The 25360-nt window shown below is 40.1% G+C and overlaps 2 protein-coding genes across 4 annotated transcripts in view; both read left to right on the top strand.

Moving 5' to 3' along the window:
• The first annotated feature begins 500 nt into the window (after positions 1-500).
• Positions 501-25360, top strand: part of epha8 (eph receptor A8) — a 151695-nt gene continuing 126835 nt past the window's right edge. The window contains exon 1 of the mRNA XM_085405568.1: positions 501-825. Coding sequence (XP_085261694.1) covers positions 738-825 — 88 coding nt within the window. The 5' untranslated portion in view covers positions 501-737. The remainder of the gene's footprint in view (positions 826-25360) is intronic.
• LOC146669116 (uncharacterized) lies at positions 11991-20281 on the top strand. 3 transcript variants are annotated; one of them, XM_085405565.1, is made up of 7 exons: positions 11991-12127; positions 13604-13672; positions 13785-13833; positions 16798-17823; positions 17983-18138; positions 18953-19045; positions 19320-20281. In XM_085405565.1, exons 1-7 carry the CDS (start codon positions 11994-11996, stop codon positions 19629-19631), a joined length of 1839 nt encoding a protein of 612 aa, XP_085261691.1. In that variant the 5' UTR covers positions 11991-11993; the 3' UTR covers positions 19632-20281. The 3 variants fall into 3 exon arrangements, with proteins under 3 accessions (XP_085261691.1, XP_085261693.1, XP_085261692.1); XM_085405567.1 differs by lacking the exon at positions 13785-13833 and having other exon boundaries at positions 12068-12127; XM_085405566.1 differs by lacking the exons at positions 11991-12127; positions 13604-13672; positions 13785-13833 and adding an exon at positions 14161-16495.

The following is a 25360-nucleotide window of genomic DNA, read 5'->3' as shown; positions in this document are numbered from 1 at the left end:
CACATATGTGAAGTTGCGCTGTGCTGCACCTGGTCATAGTGAAGGTAATAGCTTTATGAATGCAATATGGATGATCGATAACCGATCATTGTCCTTGGGCCTTGCAGACATGCTGCTGTTTTCAGTTTATCCCATCAGTCAGATATTTGCCACTGGGTAGGTGAGAGTGTGTGTTTGTTGGGGAGAGGCGAGCCAATGACAAATGAGGGTAAATAGAGGTAGAGAGAGAGAGGGAGAGAGGGAGGAGTTGGGGTGTAGCACTGTGCCAGCTCATGACCCAGAGAGATAAACAGAAAGTGAGAGTTGGCCAGGCAGGTAGGACAGGGAGGGTGTGGCGTTCCGAGAGAGCTTTCACTCCCAATGCCGCGCTCTAATTGGCTGCCACCGTTCTGACAGACGCGGCCGTCCCTCCCTCCCTCCTTCTTCCTGCCGAAACTCTATCTATGTATGTGTGTGTGCATGAGGGAGCTGGCAGATTGAAGAGAGCCACAGAGGCAGCCTCTAACTCCAACCCAATGAGCTCACAGCCTTCACACACACACGCAAAATCTCTCCTCAGCACTCTGCTCTCACTCTCTCTTCAACCCTGGGACACAAGAAGAAGAAGGAGGAGAGAGCACAGAGAGAGAGAGGAAGAGGCAGTGAGTTGCAGAGAGGGAGAGTGAGGGTGAGGGAGTAAGAGAGGAGAGAGGGAGAGAGAGGCAGAGGGAGACTGGCGGGGTGTGAGGGAGAACACCATGGCTTCAGATCCGGGGCTGGCTGCGATGCTGCTATGGACTATATCACTACAGGCTGTGGGCACCTCTGGAAGTAACAGCAATGAAGGTAAGAAAGAGAGAGAGAGTCTTTGTGTGTGTGTGTGTGTGTGTGTGTGTGTGTTAATTTGAACAGACAGAATTAAATAATGCATATAGTCAGACAGCGGGGATTAACTTCATACATGTGGCGCTCCAGTGTGAAGAACACAGCGACAATGAGTCAATGCATGACACGCACGCACACAAACACATTAACAAATGTAAACACACACTTCAGAGAGGATGTCTCAACCCAGGGGCAAGACATCAAAGTTTGCTTTGCGGAGCAACTCAAGGAAATCCGCCTGATGTCTGCATGTGTACGTATGAACTCGTCTTGACATTGCTCATATTTGGCCGGGTTGCGTGTCAGCTGCAGTAACAGCGCATGTGTCTGCTGAGGGCTTAGGCGGTGACGTGAAAGTGTGTGTGTCTGCGCTCTTTTTTTATCTGAACCGAAAATTTTCATGAATCCTCACTTGTGTGAGCGTCTTGAAAAAGTGTGTGTGTGTGTGTGTCCTATACTCTTGTTCCACACACTTTGTTCCCTAAAGCCTAGCCTGGGTTTGTTTTCTTCCATCCTCTTGTCCTTCATCTTTCCACCATGAGACGGAAAACTGTTGTTATCACTTGTTCAACTAATGCTGCGCGCACACGCCACAGAGTCCCCCGACACCTTCCTTTATATTAGTTTGTGAGTGTGACACGGTCCTTGACATAGGTCTGATCTCAGGAGGCTGAGTGACAGCAGCGGCTCAACTGTTAGGGCCTCTTCTTCACCCCTCGTGACAACACTGAGCTTTATCTGCTGCAGGAAGACAAGAAAAAAGCAGCAAAAAAAGATGACTGTGTGTGTGAGAGTGTGTGGGGCGGGATTGCCTCAGTGGTGGAGAAGTATCCAGTATGAAGTCAAGTAGGGTGAGGTGAGACACGTTCAGTCCTGCGATATCTGCATGTCACATTTTATTTACCTCTCCATCCTTCGGCGGTCCCGTCCTGATTGGTGCTGATTGGACCACAGTGTTCGCTCATATCCACTTCCATGTAAAGCACTCCCATTCTTCCTGTGCCTTTGCTCTTGACATTCAGCCCACGGTGACTGGAGCCCATTGCTCAGACATATATGCTAACTGAATTTAAGAACTTGTCCGTCTCACTCCAAATCTAAATGTAAACGCAAAACAAACAAACAAACAAACAAAAAACCCCAAACAACGCTCCCCCCAAATTGGTAGAAATTCACAAAAGTTTCACTGTCCATCATTTTAGGTCCAAAAGTGTCTCAATCCACCTTAATAAAAAACTGTTGAGAATACTGGCGCAGTGCAAACCCATTTAAATCAACATGGTTTCATATTCTAATATTCCAATTCGCTGAGGTAAGAGTTAATATTAGTTTTCTTAGAAGATTTGGCTTAATTTGACAGGAAATGTGGGAAAAATAAAAAATGATACAAGTGCATCCCTTTGGTATTTTTTGCCTAACAATGAAGACGATCATGTTTGGAAATCCCCCCTAAAAATGCTTTAAAGTAAATGTTATTCCTCTTATTCCCACTGCTTCTAACAAATACAATTTAAAGGTCCCATTCAGATGGTGCAGAAGCTTAGAAAACACGGAAACAGATGTTATGATAGACAGTAAGTGTTTTTATTCTGGTTCTCCCTTTAGTACACTTAGTGTCTTTGTTCTGTCACAGCAAAGTTTGAAAAGCTCAGAATAAAGCTGCTTCTACTGAGCGATTCAAGATCTCAGTCAGAGGACAAATGATTCCTGCTCACAACAAGAAGTTCTCACTCTATTTAAAGAGGACCTCTGAGTGGTGATAATATCTGTCTGTCTATCTATCTATCTATCTATCTATCTATCTATCTATCTATCTATCTATCTATCTATCTATCTATCTATCTATCTATCTATCTATCTATCTATCTATCTATCTATCTATCTATCTATCTATATATAAAACCATACCTCGAAATCCTATGGTCTTATCATCATTTATCGAAATAAAGACATGCAATTAAGCTCAAGTCAGAAGTTGATGCAAAAAAGATAACAATTTTTTTATTTCGGTAGTTTTGTCTGTATCCCGCTGAATTAAAAAAAAGAATTAAAACGATGAAACGTTAATTCTCTCCTTTGCTTTTCTGCAGTTTGACCTGAGGGCAATTCTAGATATTACATGTACATGGAAAAGATAGCTAAAAATGCAGATAAAGCGCTAAGAATTACATTGTTGAAAGAGCGGGCACTGCAACCGTGCAGAGCTCTGACTGACTTGAGTACGTATATCAGAGCACGAGCCAGGGCCAGCCATTTTGTTTTTGTTCATCGTATTCATCGTGTGCAGATCCATACAAATGGCCAGAGGTGTGTATGTGAGGCTGCCTGCGCTTTCACACACAGTGAGACTTTGAATTGTATATATTCAGCTCATCAAACCTTAAGTGTCCTTCAAACATCGTCATTTAGTTACTTGGAGCAACTCTGTTTGTGTGTGTGCGTGGATCTGTGTTTAGGAGGGGTCAGACCTCGAGGAACAAAGAGACAAAGGGAAAGCAAATGATATTTTGACATCTCATGTGTCTGGATGTTCTTCAGCTGGAGATGTGCAATATTGAATCTTGCACCGAATCTATTGTGTGCCCGACAGCTACAGTAATTATTATAGAATCCGATCACTGCTGTTTTCTAGGCAGAAAAAAAGAGGAGCTGTAGGCAAACCTGCCACGATGTACGGCTTGTATGCTTAGCAACGTATTTCATTTACAGAGATGGAATTTAGAATATCACGAGTCACATAAAGCAAGGAAGTAAAGTGTGAAAAGGCTGTGCAGCTTGTACAACTTTGTGCCTATGAAAACAACATGGTATTATGGCACAGTGATAATAGTTTTGGTACACAGGCAACGCTAAAGTGAATTGGTTAAAAAGTAATTAACATAAAAACAAATCTTCAATATTAAACAACTTTGGAGACGTGATTTTCTTTTGACACAATTTAGATGCAGTCTTGCAGGTGAGCGCTGTTTTTGATTTTCCTTTTAATCTTGAATATAACCTATAAAAAAGAAAATTAAAGAAAAAATTTAAGCAAATTATTCAAATTATTGTAATGAAGCAATCATTAAAAATAGCACTATATCTTTATCTCTAATGTTGCGTGCTTTATCTTTAATGCTTGAGATTTTAATATTTCTGTGTAATATACAGAAGCCAAAGTTAAAAAAAAAACACTTTAAGTAGCACAATTATTTTTAAATTACATTAAATACAGAGAATCTATATGATTTTGAAATGTTCCAGTGAATTATTAAACCCACCAGCTCCTCTCATGATGAAATGTTGTGAAACATAAAGTCGTTTGTATTCTATTCCATTCTTTTTTTTCCATAAAGTGATTTTTTAATTTCCAGATTCTGATTGTGTTTCGGAATAACACTTCTTCATGCTTATCATGTTCATCACTTTTTTTCTGTTGACCAAGACAAACAAGCTGGAGTCAGGTATGTGATGGTCACTGGTCTGTAGGAACGAGCAACCAGAAAAAACGAGGAAAAATATCCGTCTTTAATATTCAAATTGAATTCATTTGCAATTGTGTGGTTACACTAAGTTTTTCAGTTCATGTTCAGTGTGTGTTTATTTTTATATAATTTTTTTGCAAGTCTCTTGAAGCTGTGAGCTGTAAACATCAACACCAGCAGCAGACGCTCCTCTAACTTTGAGCTGTTTGCTGCAGTAATAAAGCTTTCTAAGAATCCATTCACAGAGGAAACACTGACCTATTTTTGACAGGTTTTTGAGGGATGAAAATGACCACATTAAAGTTACTGGCACAAAATACTTATCATCTGTATTTGTATCTGCCTGCAGAAAAGTCATTATAGGCCAAACAGACACACTCGCACAGGAAGCAACACATTTTGCTGCATCTCCCACATATTATTGCAACTTTTGCCTGTACGGGGGTGGTGGTTTTCCCTGCGCAGTTTATCCTGTCTGTGAGTACTGTCCCTGACTCAACTCCGGCACACTGTTTCACACTGTCGCATTCCCATCGAGGACACAGAGCGTTCCTTCAGGTAGTTGTCAGTACTGAGGAACATGAAAAGACCCATGCAGAGAGCAGGACTCACTGCTAATGAGCAAACTGTAGGTAGATGATTATTACAACATACCTCTGCTGCAGGAAGACCAGCTAGGGAAACGAGACCCAGAGGCAGAAAACAATGAGTCGCAGCCAGGATTATTTTTGCTTTACTTTTGAAAAATTTGAGCACATAATTTAAAAAAGGAAATGAAGAAGGAGAAGTTGAAAGCAGCTGAAGTGTTGGGAGTTGCCGTTTTTGCTTCTCTTTGTGCGATAGAAGGCAAAAACAAATTTTTGCTTGTGTGAAAAGAAAAGCTTTTGAATTTGATCACTGCTAGAGTCAGCTCTGCTGTTTATATTGATCTCTCCTCACTCAATGGAGAATGTAGCGCTTTTTCATTTTTTGTCAACATCACACGGAAATAAAACGTAGCACGACTTGACAGAATTAATAGCTTAGAGAGGAAACCTTTCTATAACACATTACAGAGTTAAGAAAAAGCATTGTTGCTATTAGATTTAAGCACTGAAGCTACTTCAGCTCCCAACATCTACCAGGTTGCTGGAGAGCAGTTTAAAGGCAGGGTTAGGGTTAAGTTCTCGTCTGTGCCTTTATTTTCACATAGCCAAGTGGATGTTTCCTATCAGAGGCCCAAATATGTTCAAGGGACCCAATTTAAGGTAGCAGCATACAGTTTCTGAAACTATGCTTCTTAGCATGTGGCTAAAATGTACCGCTACCCGCAAGTGGGTTCTGATCTTTTGGATTTAGAGGGAGGAAAAAAAGAAACCAATAAAACATTGTTGCTTTAGAAAAAGTGCTAGGAATTGAGCTTTGTTCATATCAATTTATTTATGTGTTTATTTACTTTTTATTATTTGGGATACCCAAAAAATAAATCTCATATTCGAACAACTTTAAGGTCAAAATAAATTCCGGAGACTTGATTTAAATTACCTCTAGTTTTGTATTCCAGTGTTTGCCCCTTCCTGATTTCCAAGTTGTTTATTTAATTTAATTTTATTTAATTTTATTATTATTTCATAATTTTTATTTATTTATAATTTGTTTTTATTTATTTATTTATTTTATTTTACTATTTTCTTTTTTCTTTTTTTTATTTTATTTGTATTTATTTTTTATTATATTTATCTCACTTGAATATTTCAGGTCATCAAACAAATTTTGATATTAAGATAAAATAATACTTAATAAAATATAAAATGCAGTTTTAAATTATGATTAATTAATTAAGATTGGGGGGACTACCCGCACCTATTCGGGACTATGTGAAAAAGTAATTCTACAGTATTGAGATCAGTTTCACTTCACACACCCAGGCCTGTTACTTCCAGAAGTGTTAAATCAAAAAATCACTTAAATAGCGCCTGCAAAGTAAAATTAAAGCTAAAAGAACTCAAAATTCAACACACCTTGATATAAGGTAACAGACGAGTAACAATGTCACTGAGTCTAGAAAGTCTAGACTTTAAAAGGTTACAAAGATATGTCGAAGGCTTTGTGATTCCACTGAATCACTCTGAGAGTTATCCACAAACTCTTTTGGAAATTTTGGAACAGAGGTGAATCTTCACAGGACCCAAAATGATCAAAATTAGACCAAGAGTGCACTGACGACTCATCCAGGAGGTCACAAAGGAATCCTGAACAACACCCAAAGAACTGCAGCCACCACTTGCCTCAGTTTAGATTAGTGTTCATTATTCAATAATAAGAAAGCAAAAATAACACAAATTTGCTAGAAAAAACAAAAAACCACTGTGATGACCAAGACTTTTGGGAAAACATTCTGTGGACAGACGAGATGAATTTTCTGCAAGGTTTGAGTGCCCCTACATCTCACGTAAAACTAATTCATCCATTCATCTTGTTCTACTTATTTTGGGTCGACTCGCAGAGGGAGGAGTCTAAGGCGAGAAGCTCAGACCTCCCTCCTTCAGTTTATCTGGGGGGCACAGAGGCATTCACAGGCCTGCCAAGAGATGTAATCTCTCCAGCATGTCTTGGGTCTGCATTTCATTAAAAGAACATCATACCAAAAGTCAAACATGGTGATAGTGTGATGATCTGAGGCTGTTTTGCTTTTGTTCTACTTTCCACCAGAAAATCCTAAAGGAGCACGTCCTGCCTTCAGTTTGTACCCTGAAGCTCAAAGGCACTTGGGTTATAGAGCAGGACAATGATCACAAACGAACCAACGAGTCCACCTCTGAATGGGTTAAAGAACAAATCTAAGGCTTAGAGTGTCCCAGGGAAAGTCAACGTTTTAAGAAGACTTTCCACAAGGTTTAGAAATGCGTTTATGGTCATTTCTGACCATTATTCAAAATCACACTTGTGAGGTCAGACGCTGATATTGGACAAGAAGACCTGTCTCGCAGTCTCCACTCTAATTCATGCCAAAGGTGTTCTGTCAGGGTGAGGTCAGGACTCTTTGTTGGCCAGTCAACTTCTTCAACAGCAAACTTACTCATCCATGTCTTTATGGACCTTGTTTAGTAACAAGTGACCCGTTACTGTAAGCTGATTACTTTTTTCAAGTAATGTAAGGGATTACTATTGCAAAAAAGTTACTTTCCCATAAACACGCTGCATTACTACGTTACTAAACCGTGATTTTGTTTGTGAGAGTGTCTCATGACAATGACGTACGAGCGTGCGTGCGTCCGTGGCAGCAACGTGTGCAGATCAACAATGGATCATATGGAGTTCAGCTAGAGTACAACCATGCAGCGTTTAAAGCTTGGAAGTACTGACATTACTTTAAATTTTATTCGATAAAAAGTGACAAAAACATTAGCGTCTGCTGTACATTCTGTGTGGAAAGAAAACTTGGTTGTTCAGCGAAAAATTTAACTTCAAATCTGAGCTGGCGCCAAGCACGATCCCACGGGAATGGGAAATTCACAGAGAACCCCCCGGATCCTCCCACTGACATAACCGCTGTGGCACCGGGCAAACCTCCACCCGCCCCACTCCTGCTAAACAGGTGACAACAGATTTAAGAGCGACTGCTGAATCTTTGATTTTATTTATTTTTTGCTGTGTTTTACTTGCATCTCTTTGAAAGAGTGAGTGTAAACACGCTTATCCTTCTCAGGGTCGCGGACTGCTGGTAACCTATTCCCACATTTATTTCCCTTTACTGTCAGCACAGTTTGTCTAAATAGTGCCCTTTTGTGCTACCTCACAGTCCCCTCTAGTGGTGGTCCTTGTGCCAACCACACAGTCCATTTTTCAATTAATCAATTAATTCCCAGGATATGGTGCAAGTCTATTCAAAACCTCATACATAAAACAGGTAAACTTGAACACAACATGACAGACGGATTGATTGATGAGGCAGACAGAATTTCAGACAATATTTTATCTTGCAAGCCTTTTTATTGATATTTCCTTCCAGCCCTTTGCCACACAAAGCGGCCAAACTATATCCTGAAGTCTCATGCATAAAAAATACAAGCCCGGCCTCACCAATCAATCAGTCTGTCATGTTGTGTTTCTTTCTCACCAACATTCTTCTTTTGTTTGTTTTGCTCTATCACTTAAAGCTGTCTGGTCCCGATCAATAATGGAGTGGGGAGCATTAAGAGATATATAACACAGCTTTGTTTTAGTTAGTCACGATTTTACCTTGAAAACGAGGAATAAAACAGTCTTTGAAGTCAGAGTTTTATTAATTGTGCTTTAACAGCAAATGACTGCACTTTACTTTAATGTATTGAATTTGAAGTGAGCATAAAATGTTCTTCTCCTTTTCTTCTGAGTTTGAGCTCAGTACAGTTTACAGTGTCATCCTGAGCAGGGGAGTGCTGTCAGAGTGCATTTAAAAACAGAGAGGGCACGAACTGCTCCATTCCTTTGTCTGTTGGTGTGTCTTCTAACAGGTTGCTGTTGGCTGACCCAGCAGCCCCCCCCCCCCCCCCCCCCCCCCCCAACACACATATCAGTTCTCCCCCAGGCACCAGTCTTTATTGAGACATCAGACTTGTTAGCCAGCTGTCGGCAGAAATACAGGAGCTAGCTTTCAGATCAATACAACTGGCTCTTGTAGCCCTCCTGGAGCTGAAGCCGACTAGGCCTCACAAAACAGGGGGCTCTCTAGAGCCCTTTCCACCCATTAAAAGGAGCTGAAGCTGGGCTGAGCAGAGTTCAGCAGCCTCTGTGCCGGCTCTGCTGCTCTTTCTGATTGGAGGCGTGTTGCTGGGTAATTCACATTTCTGTGCTTTCTACCATGTGTGCTCGAAGATCCCTCACTGGGATGGCTGAAGATAAAGTGAAAGAGTGAGAGACAGTTGTAGGTGATGCTTGACAGCTCTGTAATGGGCTGCTGTTGTGGCTGTGTTAGCACATCCCTCCTGGAGAGAGACCTCTATGATGTTCCCTTCATGGGGACTGATGAATGACGAAGATCTGGCTCTGGAGCATCAGCTTTGTCTCCTCTGTTATAGACTGGAAGAGGCGTACAGGTTGTGTTAGAGACAAAAGAGAGACTGTGTGATAGAGGAATAAGGGGGGAAGGGACAATGTGAAAGGAGAGAAAGGAGGAGGGATGGAAAGAGTCACAGTGAGAGAACAAAGTGAGACGAAGAGGGGAAAAGAGAGGGAGGCTTGCTGTCTAAAATGTGTCTCTTCAAGTTCCACCGGTGAGTGTCTTTATCAACACCAGTGGAGAGTGTCTAGCTGATAATTTGCCGCTCTCAATTCCCTTCAATCCATTAAAGGATTTAAATGTTCATTAAGTTTAATAGAAGCCCAGTGAAGGTCTAATATGCTCTGATAAACGCTGGCAAACCTGCCAACCTGTTCAAATTGCTGCTGCAACAAAGAGCCATCCAACTAATAAGGTCAAACTCAAAGTTTGTGCTAGGCTCACTTTGTGAAGAGAATTTTCTGAGTCACAGCAGCTCAAACGGCAACAAGCTGAGAGAGAGTAAATCCATGTCCTCTAAAGTAGAAAGTAAAAATAGATTATTTTCAGTGCTGTTCCAAATGACCCATGAAATACACACACTTTTCAATTTTTATGGTAAATGGACAGATTCTTATATAGCGCTTTTCTACTCTCCCGGAGTACTCAAAGCACTCTATACAACACGCCACATTCACACCCATTCTCTGAACTTAGTGTTTTCTAAGTACATTTACACACATTCATGCTCCAATAGATGCATCAGAGAACAACTTGGGGTTAGTATCTTGCCCAGGGATTGAAGGAGCCACGGATCGAACCACCAACCTTCCGATCAGTAAGTGACCTGCTCTACCTCCTGAGCTACAGCCACCCTGAAATTTTTAGATCTGATGCCACTTCAGATGGGAAGACATTGTCTGTCACTGCACTCTGAATGTGACGCTTAGAGGAGTACCATTGTCACTGCTTTGCTGCCTTTGTTAAGAAGGAGAGTCAAGAAGAGGAAATTACCACTACAGCCCTCAACACACTGTCACATTGGTCTGAACCATCAATCACAAAGTGATATTTTACTTCTACCAAGGCGGTTTGTCTTATCTGCTCATTAGCAGTACTATTAAAATGCTAAACTAATGTCAAAACTAATTAGGAATCAGCCTAAGATTTTAAAATAGAGAGGCACTCTTTTGATGATTGTTAAAAGACATATTTTTACTAATTTAAAGAAAAACAGTGCAAAACTAAAAAAGTTTTACTCACAACAGTTTTGCTGTTAGAGCTTTATTTGGTTCACTATAACCATTAGCTTAAAGATGCTAACGTTTGGAGACTGATATCGGTGTGCTCATTTAAATATTATTCTGTTTGCTTGACTGCTGCTCCAAATCAAGGTAAAACACTTTTAAAGCATGACTTTAGTCAAACTGAAATGCAGATTATTCTTTGGGAACTTTGGATTTTCTGCTTTTGCCTGTGTGCTCCTGTTCCTCCTGCTGTCTAAAGTGATGCATGCTCGATTAATATTAAATGCTTACCTAGTTGAATAACCAGTTAAGGCAATACTAAGGTGGAAGTACATCTAAATGTCTTCCTGCTCTTCATCCCATTCAAACGGTACTGTTAATTCACCAACAGATGAATACTTTAAAGCAACACTAAAGAGAGGTTAAAGACAAAAACATAAATGACAGTCCCCCAGTATGACCTGTACTAGTTTCTGTTGCCACTATTTCATCAAAGTGACACTGTTTCACCATGATAAGGGTATCACAAATACCTTCATCTGGCAATGATTATATGAAAGAAAAGCCCACACGACTCGTAAATGTGTATTTGCAATACGAGGCACGGAGCTCATTGAGCAGTCGCTGTTGTGTGAGTGATTAAATGAAAGAGTCGGTGACCCAAAACCTACTGACTATTTGCCCTGGTCACTGGCCAGCCACCTAAGTGGAAACAGTTTGCTCAGCCACTGCTGCTGTGTCAAAGTAATTTCCTTTGTTGCACCTTCCTGAGACAACTGGCTTTGGATGAGAGTCAAAATAGGTCCCATTTAGACAATCCTCAAACTTTGTTTCCACAGATTGTATAAAGTGTGTAAAGAAGCCTGGAGCTTCACCACACAATCTTGGTGCTTTTTGGCCAGATATAATGAATATTCAACAGAAGTGAATGAGAACCGTACGCACAATAAAACTAGTGACTTATCAGTTGGCACGGTAAAGCACACCCTGCTTTACCTACCATCCTGTTTGACTCTCACGGGAACCGTAATGTACAAAATAACTATCATTGCAGCATGAGAATATGAACTGGAACTGGAGACTGAGACCATAATTTCATCAGCAATCTCTGCACTGGGGTCTCTGATCAATGGATGGGTGGTTGTTTAGCTTCATCTTCAAATTCACACTTACAGTTGTGGTCAGAGGTTCACATTCAGTCATCATGGGCATGAATATCATGGTAATTTTAGAATGATTGTACAGCTTACACACTCAAAAAAATCAACTAGGGCATGTGTTTGATTAACAAAGTAGTAATATGTTTACATCACATGAAGAAATCATTTTTATGCTCATTAAATGATTCATTCTTTTTTGTTGAATATAAATCAAAGAAAACTTTGATGAGTTAAATTCGTTCATGGCAATCCAATGAGAATGAGGTCCATCAAACCAAAGGCTCTGATAGCGTCATGTATTGCGCATGCTCCACGCCCACCGGATGCGGAAAGGTCCGTTGAGAAGTTAACGAGCGCACGTGGAGTTACTTCTTTGGCATACCTGATAGTGAGGTAAGTAATATTTCTTGATATATTTATTTAGGTTAGTGGAGTGAGAGATAAATACTATTAGTTAAAATTTTTTACCTGTGTAGTGTGGAGATTTATATATAGCAGGGAGGTTGTAGACCCAAACATTTTTCAAATGTAAGTCGGTGAATTTAATGTTTTTTTTTAAAACTTAACCGGAGTCGCTAATTGTTGCAACAGAGCAAAAACTGATGAGGTTATTTTGGTAAGTTCGTTTTTTTTTTTTTGTTTCTGTCGACTTTGAATGAGGTGTGTTTCATGGTTATCTGCGTTGGTAGGACTGTTTTTCTTCTCTGGAGTTAGCTAACTTTGAAGAGCGGGAAAGCCGCATAGAGCCGTTACGTCTTCGCATATAGCTCCATGAATGAAGGGTTACTTTCTGCTTAACCGGAGTTGGTGATTGTTGGTAGTAGTGGTAAGACTGACCGACATGGTTTTGGTGATTTTATGAGTGTTTTATGATGCTCTATCTAAAATTCCTGTTTTTGTCAGTGGAGTTTAGTCGCGGGCAACCGCATTAACTGGATTGATGAAAGGTTTAATTCAACTAAACCAGCGTTTAGGGGAGTTAATAACAAGGAGTAAGATAAAATCTGTCACAATAATTGCATGTGCATTTTCTTTTTTTGTAATATATTCACTTAGTTTTCGAATTCAGAATGATTTAGGTGGATAATTGTTCGGGTTATAGTTTCTCTGGTGCTCTGCATTAAGGCTGACTAACGGTGCGTTCACACCGAACGCGATAGACGCCCCTAGCTGATCTCGTGCACATTTGCACCTCGAAGCGCGTCCAGCATGAACTGGTCGAGCTTTATATGCAATTTTCACGCGTATGAAGAAGAGATCTGGGAGGAAGTAGTGCCAGACGGTATGTTATTAAAATGGCAGCTGTCAATCTAGCGTTTGAAGAAAGAGTCTCCCTTCTCTATTTGCTGTGGAGAGCAGAGCAGTGCCTAAAGGACGTCCTCACCGTACCTGGGTCCATCAGGTCTTCCACAAGCATGAGCAGTTTGGTGAGTTTCACCACTTGCTCCAGAAGCTCCGTCTGGATGACGGCCGCTTTCAGCTGTACCACCTTCTGTCCCTTGCCGAGTTTGAGAAGCTGCTGTCCCGCAGATTTTACCAACTCGAGCGGTAGACGTGATAAGCGCGAATGCACAAAATGCACCACACAAACTGCAGTGCGTATTTTACTTCGCGCTTCAAAGGCGTCAGTCGTGTGAAGTAGGCAGAAAAGCGTTTTCTCAATGCAAATCTGCTTCCGAAGTTTAGCTGGACCTCCAGTCGCGCTTCATCGTGCTCCTCCATTGACTTTACATGTAAACCTGAAGCTCTGGTCGCGTCTATCGCGTTCGGTGTGTACGCACCGTAACAGTCTTCACATTTCACAGTATGTAGATATTAACACAAATTTGTCAGAGTAATAACTTTGTTTTAATTAATTTCTCTCCCCAGAAATACATCACAAAATAAAGCCACATTCCCATGCTCTGAGATTCTTATGCACCTCCTCAACAATACATGGTAAGTTCATGTTTGCCTTATTATTATTATTATTATTATGTTTTGTTTTTTTTTTGGATGATGCAGAAGTTTAATCTCGACGTTTTCTAATGCATATTTCATTTTTTATCAGTGACGTGTATGTGGCAGTGCAAGCATTGTGTTACCAGAGAGAGCAGCAGGTACAAATTACTTCAACATTATAAACTACATCATCATTACGGAATAGGTCAACATTATCTGTGCATATATGTTAATTGTCCGTGCACATTTAAGACTTTGAGTGGACTGAACACTCATGTCTATAAAGCTCATTCATCTCAGTTTACACAGACAGCTTCAAGTTCAGTAACTTTTAAATGTGAGTTATGTGACTGCAGTGACGTCTTCTCTGAGAGAGATTTTTTTGTCCATATTGGAAGTAACGAGACAGGTAGTTGTGTGTTTCTTGGTTGCCCTTTCAAGACAAATATTTACAATACATTTTATACACACAAGAGGAAGCATCATCCACACACACTTAAAGATTTTAAAGCCAGTGTAGTTACACGTGTGGACCCAGTTCAAGTGATAGAGTCCTCTGATAATGTAAGGGCTAGCTGTTCTGAAGATGTATCCTATGGTGAATTTGAAAGTGAGTCAGTGACAGAATGTGATAATAGTGATGTTGAAAATCAGCCCGAACTAATTGAACGGAAATTAGCAGTAATATTGTTGAAATTGGAACACATATTTCATGTTCCAGCAAAAGGATTAGATGAGTTCTTAGAGGAGTTAGTTTTTCTGTTGAGTTCAGCTAGTGTACCTCTGACAAAACGTACAATTACAGAAATTTTTAAGAGCCATAACCTCCATATTAGTCAGGCTGTTATTGAAGAGCTTGCAAATTCTGTATGTGTTTCTAACCCTGTGGCTAAAATATTGGGAAAGTGTGGCCCTCTTGCCACTCCTTATAAAAGAAAACTATACTACATACAAAATTTTAGGGTTGTAGAGCCTGTTGAGTATTTTTTATCGATAGACCAAAGGAAGTCATTTCAGTACATCCCTTTATTACAGTTATTGCAGGAAATATTGAGTCACAATAAATTGCTGGATAGAGTGATTGAAGAACAAATAGCTCAAGAAAATAGAGAGAATCTGAATGGTGATCAGAGGGTTTACAGATCTTTTCGAGATGGGGAGCATTATAAAAGAAATAGCTTTCTAGATGGTGAGAAGTTGAGAATTTCTATTAACCTTTATATTGATGATTTTGAGGTTTGTAATCCTCTTGGGACCTCACGGAAAAAGCACAAGCTTTGTGGTGTATATTGGGTCTTGGGCAATTTACCACCTGGTTCTCATTCAGCCCTTTCATCCATTTATTTGGCAATCCTTTGCAAGAGTGAAGATTTGAGGACATTTGGGTTTGAAAAAGTCTTTGATCCACTTTTGAGAGATCTGGTAACTTTGGAGCAACATGGTGTGTTCATCAGTCAGTTGAACGAGTGTATTAAAGGAACTGTGAGCTGCGTCATAGCTGACAACCTAGGAGCCCATGGGCTGGCAGGTTTTGTGGAAAGTTTTTCTGCTGAATACATATGCAGATTCTGTACAGCTAAAAAATCTGAAATAAAGTCAGTGACTGCTGGTGATTTTGAGCATAGAACACCGGAACTTCATGAATTCCATTTGAAGCGTGCACAAGAAACAGCAAGTGCTTGTTGTGGAGTTAAGCGAGATTGTATTTTGAGTAAGAATCTGAGCCATTTTCATGTCACTGCAGGCTACCCTCCAGATGTAGCACATGATCTGCTAGAGGGCATAATACCAGTGGAGCTTGCGCATTGTTTTTCTTTTTTAATCTCTAAAAAGTATTTCACCTTAGAAAAACTTAACAACTTGATCCAAAATTTTGAGTATAAATGGGCAGATAAAACCAACCGGCCTCATGCAATTCCCCAGACTTTCTCATTAAAAAAAAATATTGGTGGAAATGCACATGAAAATTGGTCTCTGCTTCGTTTGTTGCCTCTAATTATTGGTCCACTTGTTCCAGAGGATGAACCTGCATGGCATATTGTTTTGGATCTGAAGGACATTGTGGAGCTTGTTGTAGCCCCTGTCCAGTCTGATGAGTCGATTTCCTACCTTGAGTGTAAAATCAGTGAACATCGCCAGAGATACCAAGAACTTTTTCCAAACAACAGTCTTCTCCCTAAACATCATTATTTGGAGCACTACCCTGCTCTGATTCGGCATTTTGGGCCTCTTGTCCACAAATGGACAATGAGATTTGAGGCGAAACATAGTTTTTTTTAAACAAATTGCTCGCCATACAAACTGTTTTAAGAACATACCTGTTACACTTGCCAAAAAACATCAGCTCGTGATTGCCTCTGACTTGCACTCTTCTGACCATAAGACACCTTTAATGGTAAATGTTGGCTCATCAGTACCAATTGATGTTCTGAAAAGTGATATCGCAGTAGCTATAAAGCAAAGATTACCAGATGAAACTGATGTCCATATTACAAAAAGCGTGTCATACAATGGCATGAACTACAGCACAGGAATGATAGTTGTTCATGGGCAAATATTTGGTTTGCCAGAGTTTGCAGAAATTCTGCAGATTTTTATTTTGCATGGCAGAATATACTTTTTTGTAAAAAAGTTCTCTGCTTGGTATCGAGAGCACTTCAGAGCTTTTGAGCTTGACATGTCACATGCGAGAGAGGTGTCTCTGATTGAGCATGGGGAACTACTCGATGACTACCCGTTAGCTGCCTATTCAGTGGGAGGCCTGCGTCTGGTTACTCTGAAGAGACACACTAACTTGCAGGGTAAACAGGAGTGATGTTTGTAAGTATTTTCCCCCTATATCACCTGGCACAGTAAATAATACATCATACTTTGCAGACCAATTGCTACTTAATTTATTGAGAGTAGATTTCTTTTAAGCATCTTATGCAAGAATTGTCATTAATTAGAAGAATGCAAGACAAATCTGGAAAATGCACTATTCACTTCTCCAGTAAAAAAATTCCTCGAGGCCAAGGTGACATCATCAAATTATCGTTGACATTAGAATTTGTTACACACACTCGCACAATAGTCAATGAGTACATCTTTATTTATTTTTTAAATATTTGATATTTGTCCAGGTCAGCATGATGCCCCAGCCCATAAGACTGAGGATCATTCTCGGAGAAGATGATGCCAGGAAACTAATTTTACCAGCTGGGATATCAGACTCCATTGAGGAATTGTGTCAGGAAATAAAGACAAATTTTGGAGTGCAACAGGATTTTCGTCTTCAATATCAAGATCCTGATTTCGGAAATGATTTTGTAAATCTGACTGCGATCTCTGAAATTAATGATAAAGCAACTTTAAAGGTTGTATACTTGGATAGTGTGCAGTTGCAAAGTTTTACAGAAGATGGAGTGACATGTCAACCAGTGCGAAGTCCAACACATTCCTTTTCAAGCTCTTCAGACACAGACAATACAAGGCCCGTTTCATCGTCAGGTTCATCACCGTCTACAAGACTGTCAGTGTGGCCAAGTGTCTTCACAGTCCCTCGTTTCAGCTATGAGGCTGAACTGCAACTTGAAAAGGCCAATGCTGAGTTCATTGCTGGTGGAACTCATTTGACCCCCTCACCAAAACTGAAATCCCACCTTTTAGAAAGGCTGGCTGAAGAAATAATAAAATTTAAAGTCTATCCAACTGACAATGACCTGAATGAAGTTGCAGAAGCCCTTGTCAAACAGCATCCTTGTCTGAGGGAGCAGGGATCCTTTAATGGCTGTTATGGTTGGAAAATTAGCCTCAAGTATAAAATGGCCAATGTCCGGACCAAACTGAGAGGCCTGGGCTGTGCTGAGGTGTTGGTAAATTCACTAAAGAACAAGGCCCAAGACAAAAGTAAGGCAGCATTGAATGTGAAAAAGCCTAGAAGAGCAGAAGTCAATTACTGTCCGCAGTATCCAAAAGGAGAAACCACTGACAGCCTGGAAAAAGAGAGAATTGCACTGCTTTCAGAGGTTCAGAAGAGAAACAATGACAATATAGTGACAATGAAAATGCAGAAGACTTTTTCGTACAGAAGGCAAGAAGTTATTCAAGGACAGCCCTTTATTGCAGATTTTAAAAGCAGATGGCCAGCTCTGTTCACCGAGAAAGAGGTGCATGTCCTATATGTCTAACTTTTAGAGTGTGTTTATGGTTGACCAGTTATTTCTTGCTTCACTAATATTGACATAACATAGTGATAAAACAGCTAATAATTCCTGGTATGTCCTTCCTCTGGTGCATATTATAAGTGCATTGTTCATGTTTTTCAGATTGACAAGGAATTCCTGCGCATATCGACAGTACCGCTGCTATCTAGATTCTTTTATGAGCTAGACTTGTACACTCCACGCATGATGGAGCTCTTTCGAGGCAAAGGTGGGGTGGCTGGCAGAAAAATGAGACACATCATGGTGGCCATCTCTAAGGTGGGTTAGATCTGTGCTTAAGAACTTTTTATGCCCATAATCTGGCAATTTTATGAGCAAAGATATCTATACATATGGTAGGCAAAAGTCCTAAGAGGTTTTCATATCTTATACAAATTATATAAGCATCAGTCTTATATTAATAAGTAATTGATAAAATCGTATGGTTAATTTTGATCAAAATGGGGAAAAAAAACCCCAAAAAAACATTAGTGTTGCCTCATTTTGTGTCTGATTTGGTTTAGACAGATGTTTTGAGGTGGCTGTAGCTCAGGTGGTAGAGCAGGTCAGCTACTAATCAGAAGCTTGGCGGGTTGGTCCCAAGCTCCTCCAGTGTGCATGCCAAATATCCTTGGGTAAGATACTAACCCCAAGTTGCTCACCGATGCATTCATCGGAGTGTGAATGTGTATGAATGTTAGACAGTAAGCACTAAACCCGGTGGCGCCAGTGTCCGGCAGCCTCGCCTCTGTCAGTGCGCCCCAGGGTGGCTGTGGCTACAATGTAGCTGCCATCACCAGTGTGTGAATGTGTGTGTGAATGGGTGGATGACTGGATATGTAAAGCGCTTTGGGGTCCTTAGGGACTAGTAAAGTGCTATATAAATACAGGCCATTTAAACAGTTTAGAAAAAGTGATTGGGTGAATGAATTGTTGTATAAAGGCAGCTTTGAGTGCTCTGAGTAGAAAAACGCTATATAAGAACCAGTCTATTTACCATGTGGCCTTTTGGACTCTTCCAAACTAAGTATTCCTTTTTCAAACTGCTGCCTAAAAGTTAAATATTGTCATTATGGATTCCCTTTTTTCTTAGGATGACACAATACATGCAAGACGAGCATGCATCCTGAAGTCCTTGTGTGTCTACCTGAATGAAGACCATGAGAAACTTGTGAAGGAATATACGGTCAGTTATATTCACAAGTTGTTCTGTGTTATGTAATTTGCTCCAGGAGTTATGGGTAATTTCGATATATGAAATGGTAAAATGTGACACCACGTGTGAATAAAAGATATTGCAATTGGTCCTTGTTTTGTTTCATGTCAAATTTCTGAGGTGTGAAACCAGAGACATAGAATTTAGTAAATATATCAGCATATTCACGCTGATTGCTGAATTCCTTTTTTTTTTTTTTCATATGTAGACTCAAACAAATGTATTATTATATTTTACGTCACAGAACACTGAGGCCAACACTGAAGCCATGGAACAAACTGTGATGGGAGTGTATGTCATACATCAGGAGGGTGCGGAGCCTGGAGATGACCCAGAGAACATCGGTGTCCTGATTGAAGGCGTGGAGGTTCTCACTGGTTTGAGGAGCATTGCAATTGCTTGTGCTCTGTTATTTGGACTGATATACTGTCTGAACCTAAGCTACCCACCGGAGCTCAAATGCACTTTTGAAGTCTTGCAAAAGATTATCATGAAGCTGGATGGACAGAGGTTGTCATCCAAGGCGCAGTTCCTAAAAAACAAGCTAATGGGGTGAATGAGCTTGAAACGGACTCATGCAAGCCAGATATTTTTTTTTCAAGGTTTCTGCAATGCAAATATGTGTTTACTGTTTTAAAGTTTAAAATTGTAAGTTATAAAATGTTCATATAAACTATGTGGTTTGCTCTGCGGCTATTATACAAAGATTGTTTGTTCATAACTTAAAGTCTTATACAGTTTAAGTGTAAACACTGATTTTTGCCAGATGGCAATTGTTACAAAGGCAAATGCACACTGGTTTTCACAAATTGTTTGAGTGGAGCAGTTATGCTCAAAATTGAATGTTTTCTCCACACGTTAAATAGCATAAAGTCACTATTAATGGATACAGCCTGATTAAATGGAGGACTAATGTATGCAAGCAACATAGTAATGTTGAATGTTATGTCTGAGCTTTAAATTGTGTTAAAATTCATATTGTTGTTTGCAATGCATATTTTACTACATTTTACGAAAGTTGCTTTGGGGATAATATTTTTTGTCTGCAAACTATTCAACAGACTTATTTCATTTTTATTATTAGGGTTAGGGTTATTTTATTGTATTTTTTCTTTCAGTCAGCATGTCTTGATCTGGAAGTTCTGTGGTCTTGGTATGAGATGGTTAAAGGGGAGAAAGCTAGGCTGAACTGGGATCCTGCCAACTGTTTTAAGAATGTTCAAGCAAAATAAAAGATGGTTTTGCAAGTTATCATTTATGTATGTTTCATTAATTTAATTAAAAGTAATGTTTACATAAGCAATACAAACACTAACTGAAACATGATTGGTGTAAGTACTACAGACATAAATTACATTTGTTCATTCAACAAGATTAACATTGGTGTAACAAACATTTTACTAGTTCATGTAACAAGACTGACTTTTGATGTGCCAAAGTGTTTAAACAATATAACATGAATTTAAATTAATTTAATTAGACTAACTTGGTACAAACATGTTAACTGAATAAAAATCAAATTAACTGAATGTTAATGTTTAAATTATGTTACACTTACAAACATATTTAGTGTTGAAACAACACAATCAAGATGGATTGATTTAACATGATTTGTTTAGGTGGAATATAGGTGGCAAGATGAAATTAAGTTCATCCAATGAATTATTTTTTTGAGTGCACTACTGGTCAAAAGTTTTCCAGTTATTTATTGCAATTAAAATCATTCATGTCCAATGAATTGCTTGAAATGGTACAAAGGTAAGTGGTGAACTGCCAGAGGTGAAACAAAGGATGCAGCAATGGAGGTTGATCAAGTCTTGAAAACTAGTGCTACTAATTCCTACAAGTGTTCCAGCTTTTCCGGATTACTTCCAACCCCCTCTGTCTGCATAAAAGCATTGTTGGAACACACTGTGGTACCATACTCTTGTAAGCATTAGTTGAACTGTATTGTACCACAGAAAGTAGTGTGTTGCTACAAAAATGGTGAGAAAAAGGCAATTAACAATGGAAGAGACACAGACCATCATAACACTTAAAAATGTAGGTCTTTCCTACAGAGAAATTGCAAAGAAAGTCAAGGTGTCAGTGAGCACTCAGAAACTGGGGCAAACTGATAGGTGGCTCACAGGACAACAGCTTCAAGCACAGCTTAATAGTGGTCGTACAGGGAGTGCAGAATTATTAGGCAAATGAGTATTTTGTCCACATCATCCTCTTCATGCATGTTGTCTTACTCCAAGCTGTATAGGCTCGAAAGCCTACTACCAATTAAGCATATTAGGTGATGTGCATCTCTGTAATGAGAAGGGGTGTGGTCTAATGACATCAACACCCTATATCAGGTGTGCATAATTATTAGGCAACGTTCTTTCGTTTGGCAAAATGGGTCAAAAGAAGGACTTGACAGGCTCAGAAAAGTCAAAAATAGTGAGATATCTTGCAGAGGGATGCAGCAGTCTCAAAATTGCAAAGCTTCTGAAGCGTGATCATCGAACAATCAAGCGTTTCATTCAAAATAGTCAACAGGGTCGCAAGAAGCGTGTGGAAAAACCAAGGCGCAAAATAACTGCCCATGAACTGAGAAAAGTCAAGCGTGCAGCTGCCAAGATGCCACTTGCCACCAGTTTGGCCATATTTCAGAGCTGCAACATCACTGGAGTGCCCAAAAGCACAAGGTGTGCAATACTCAGAGACATGGCCAAGGTAAGAAAGGCTGTAAGACGACCACCACTGAACAAGACACACAAGCTGAAACGTCAAGACTGGGCCAAGAAATATCTCAAGACTGGTTTTTCTAAGGTTTTATGGACTGATGAAATGAGAGTGAGTCTTGATGGGCCAGATGGATGGGCCCGTGGCTGGATTGGTAAAGGGCAGAGAGCTCCAGTCCGACTCAGACGCCAGCAAGGTGGAGGTGGAGTACTGGTTTGGGCTGGTATCATCAAAGATGAGCTTGTGGGGCCTTTTCGGGTTGAGGATGGAGTCGAGCTCAACTCCCAGTCCTACTGCCAGTTTCTGGAAGACACCTTCTTCAAGCAGTGGTACAGGAAGAAGTCTGCATCCTTCAAGAAAAACATGATTTTCATGCAGGACAATGCTCCATCACACGCGTCCAAGTACTCCACAGCGCGGCTGGCAAGAAAGGGTATAAAAGAAGAAAAACTAATGACATGGCCTCCTTGTTCACCTGATCTGAACCCCATTGAGAACCTGTGGTCCATCATCAAATGTGAGATTTACAAGGAGGGAAAACAGTACACCTCTCTGAACAGTGTCTGGGAGGCTGTGGTTGCTGCTGCACGCAATGTTGATGGTGAACAGATCAAAACACTGACAGAATCCATGGATGGCAGGCTTTTGAGTGTCCTTGCAAAGAAAGGTGGCTATATTGGTCGCTGATTTGTTTTTGTTTTGTTTTTGAATGTCAGAAATGTATATTTGTGAATGTGGAGATGTTATATTGGTTTCACTGGTAAAAATAAATAATTGAAATGGGTATATATTTGTTTTTTGTTAAGTTGCCTAATAATTATGCACAGTAATAGTCACCTGCACACACAGATCTCCCCCTAAAATAGCTAAAACTAAAAACAAACTAAAAACTACTTCCAAAAACATTCAGCTTTGATATTAATGAGTTTTATGGGTTCATTGAGAACATGGTTGTTGTTCAATAATAAAATTATTCCTCAAAAATACAACTTGCCTAATAATTCTGCACTCCCTGTAGTAAGCAAGTCTCAGTTTCAACTGTGAAGAGAAGACTTCGAGCTGTAAGAGGCTTGCTGGACCATGGAACACCACCATTGGACTACTAACAACTTGAAGAAGGTGTTATGGCTGGATGAATCAAACTCTTAAATCTTTGGTTCATGATGCAGGATTTCTGTATGCTGTCAAGTAGGCGAAAGGATGATTCCACAGTGTGTGGCATCATCACCATCAGGAAGTATGATGGTCTGGGGCTGTTTTGCTGGATCCAGGGTCGGTGACTTGTACAGAGTGAGAGGCAGCCTGAACCAAATTGGCTACCACAGCATTCTGCAGCGCCATGCAATACCCTCTGGTATGTGCACCTAGTGTGTCAGGGGTTCATCCTACCGCAAGATAATGAGCCAAAACTCTATACTGTACAATCATTCCATCCTGGAAAAAGAATAGTTCAAAGAAATCATTAAAAGTCCAAACCTCTGACTGCGACTGCAGGTAGAATTTAGAATCACTAACCGACTTAACTAGAAAGATAGAAGACCTGCATTTACTTCCCTATTTAGACATGAAAGTGACTTCTTTTATAAAGAGTTTGAAAAACGATCCAGTCTTGATTTCATATTGAGTGCGGGAGAGTGCATTCCATCGGTGACTACGGCAGGTAAGCCAAGTGCTCATGTATGATGCAGTAAGCCCCAAAGCAACTATGAAACAGGCTGATGGATCTCTCCCAGGGCCTGTTTCCATAAGGAAATAATGCGTTTTACACCAGTAATCTGTTCATATATCACAGCCCTGATGAAATTAATACCTGGCAAGGGGAATGATGAAAATCCAGACACACATGTACTCTGCACGCGGGGCTACACATATGTACATGTGCATGCTCCCACACACACATCTAACTGAGTTATCTCAGTGGGGATGATATTAATGTCTGGAAAATGTGAAGCGTTAGTCTAAAGGAAACAGTTCAAGATATTTTACTTTTATACACAGATAGGGGAGAAAGATAAAAGGAGGAGAAAGTGAATACATTAAATGAAGAGTATTTTGGTATTTTGGCAAAAGGTTTGGAAAAGTCTATCTCAATGTCTTGCATCAGCATCTAGCCTATGAATTACCTTCTCCTGAAGTAACCTTAGCATTTAGAGTAAAAATAAATAAATAAATAAATATGTATATATATATATATATATATATATATTAGGGGTGCAACGATACACAAAATTCACGGTTCGGTTCGGTTCGATACTTTAGTGTCACAGTTCGATATTTTTTCGATGCAAAAAAAAATGTTCATGCCTTTTTAATTTGTCATTTATTAAATTTTCACGGCACATTCTGCACCACATCTCTGTGCGTTCATCATTTGTTTGAAGCCAGCTCACCTCCTGCAACCACTTTTCCGAGAATACTTCTTTTGTGGTTCGGACTCCTTCTGACATTTCTTTGGAGGTGGAGGAACATCACAGTAATTGCTTAAAGGAGCTTCTTCGACATCTTTAAGACTTCTAAACAAATGTCTGTCCTCCTCCTGAAAATCTTATGTATGCAAACACGCGTTGCAACTTCATATCTTGTGCGCGTTTTTTATTTTGACAGCGAATGCGCACCTGCGGACCACTTATGTGCACCCCTGGTTATTTAGCTCGTCATATTGCAGCCACAGAAATTATTTTGTCCATGAAACCATAAAGCTGCACTTTCTTTTTGCCTTATAGTCTGATTTGTCATAACTTCTCCGTTTTGTGGTAAGCTTTTCTTTGGCTGTCACTTCTTCACCCTGACCTGTCTTATTTGGCTCAGCAGAACTGAAATATATATCCTGCTGCTTTTACACGCGCACTCACATAAGCTCAGCGATTCTCTGCGTGATCAACCTCTCACATGTTTAAGCTGCGGGAGATTTCACTTGTCATGTTTGCGTAGTAAGCTAACGATTAACAAGACGATGTCAGAGGAATTGGTGCGCAAATTATCATCACTCACCAATCAGTGCTGTCGCTCTCTATACACAGTTCGCGCGATTGCAAAGTGAAAGCAAAAAAACAAGCGCAAATTCAAACCGATTTCAATATGTCACATATTGACAGTGGCTCACCGATGCCAATGACATAATTACCCAGCTACATTTCTGAAAGAATGCAAAAGCATTGACATATATTTTTCCTTCCTACAATAGCCCGACGGGCAGGGCAGAGATAGATTTTGGTAGCCCGACTGAAAAAAATCGCTAGCCCCGGGACGTCGGGCTACCGATATTGCGAGCCCTGTATCTGATTGAGGAATCACTCATCTTTGGAAAAGAGAGTTTATTACAGAGAAATGGCTCTTTCCAAAATAAAAGCTATACTATCCGCTTCTTCTGGGCTATATTCTCAGCAGCATATTAAACATATCAGGTCCCCATAAGGAGAATCCTGTGCTAACGGCTGTCTAAATGACTCGGGTAAAGTTTGTAGCATGTGTGCTTGTTGTTTTTGTCTGCTTCCACTTGTCTTTGCACTAGGATGATGTCGGCGTAAATGTGCAGTCATATTCGTTGTGTTCCCACTAGTGCTGTCAGCG

The sequence above is a fragment of the Rhamphochromis longiceps genome, linkage group LG5 (genome assembly GCF_057381845.1).
Source record: "Rhamphochromis longiceps isolate RC_006_pf linkage group LG5, R_longiceps_female_GT1.1, whole genome shotgun sequence".
In the NCBI taxonomy this organism is placed as follows: Eukaryota; Metazoa; Chordata; class Actinopteri; order Cichliformes; family Cichlidae; genus Rhamphochromis; species Rhamphochromis longiceps.
This window is presented reverse-complemented; position numbering and strand designations above follow the sequence as displayed.

Coding starts and splice junctions, on each gene's coding strand:
- LOC146669116 (XM_085405565.1), top strand. CDS start 11,994: ATGAGGTCCATCAAACCAAAGGCTCTGATAGCGTCATGTATTGCGCAT. Junction 17,824..17,982: donor CTCTGTTCACCGAGAAAGAG/GTGCATGTCCTA, acceptor CATGTTTTTCAG/ATTGACAAGGAATTCCTGCG. Junction 19,046..19,319: donor AACTTGTGAAGGAATATACG/GTCAGTTATATT, acceptor TTTACGTCACAG/AACACTGAGGCCAACACTGA.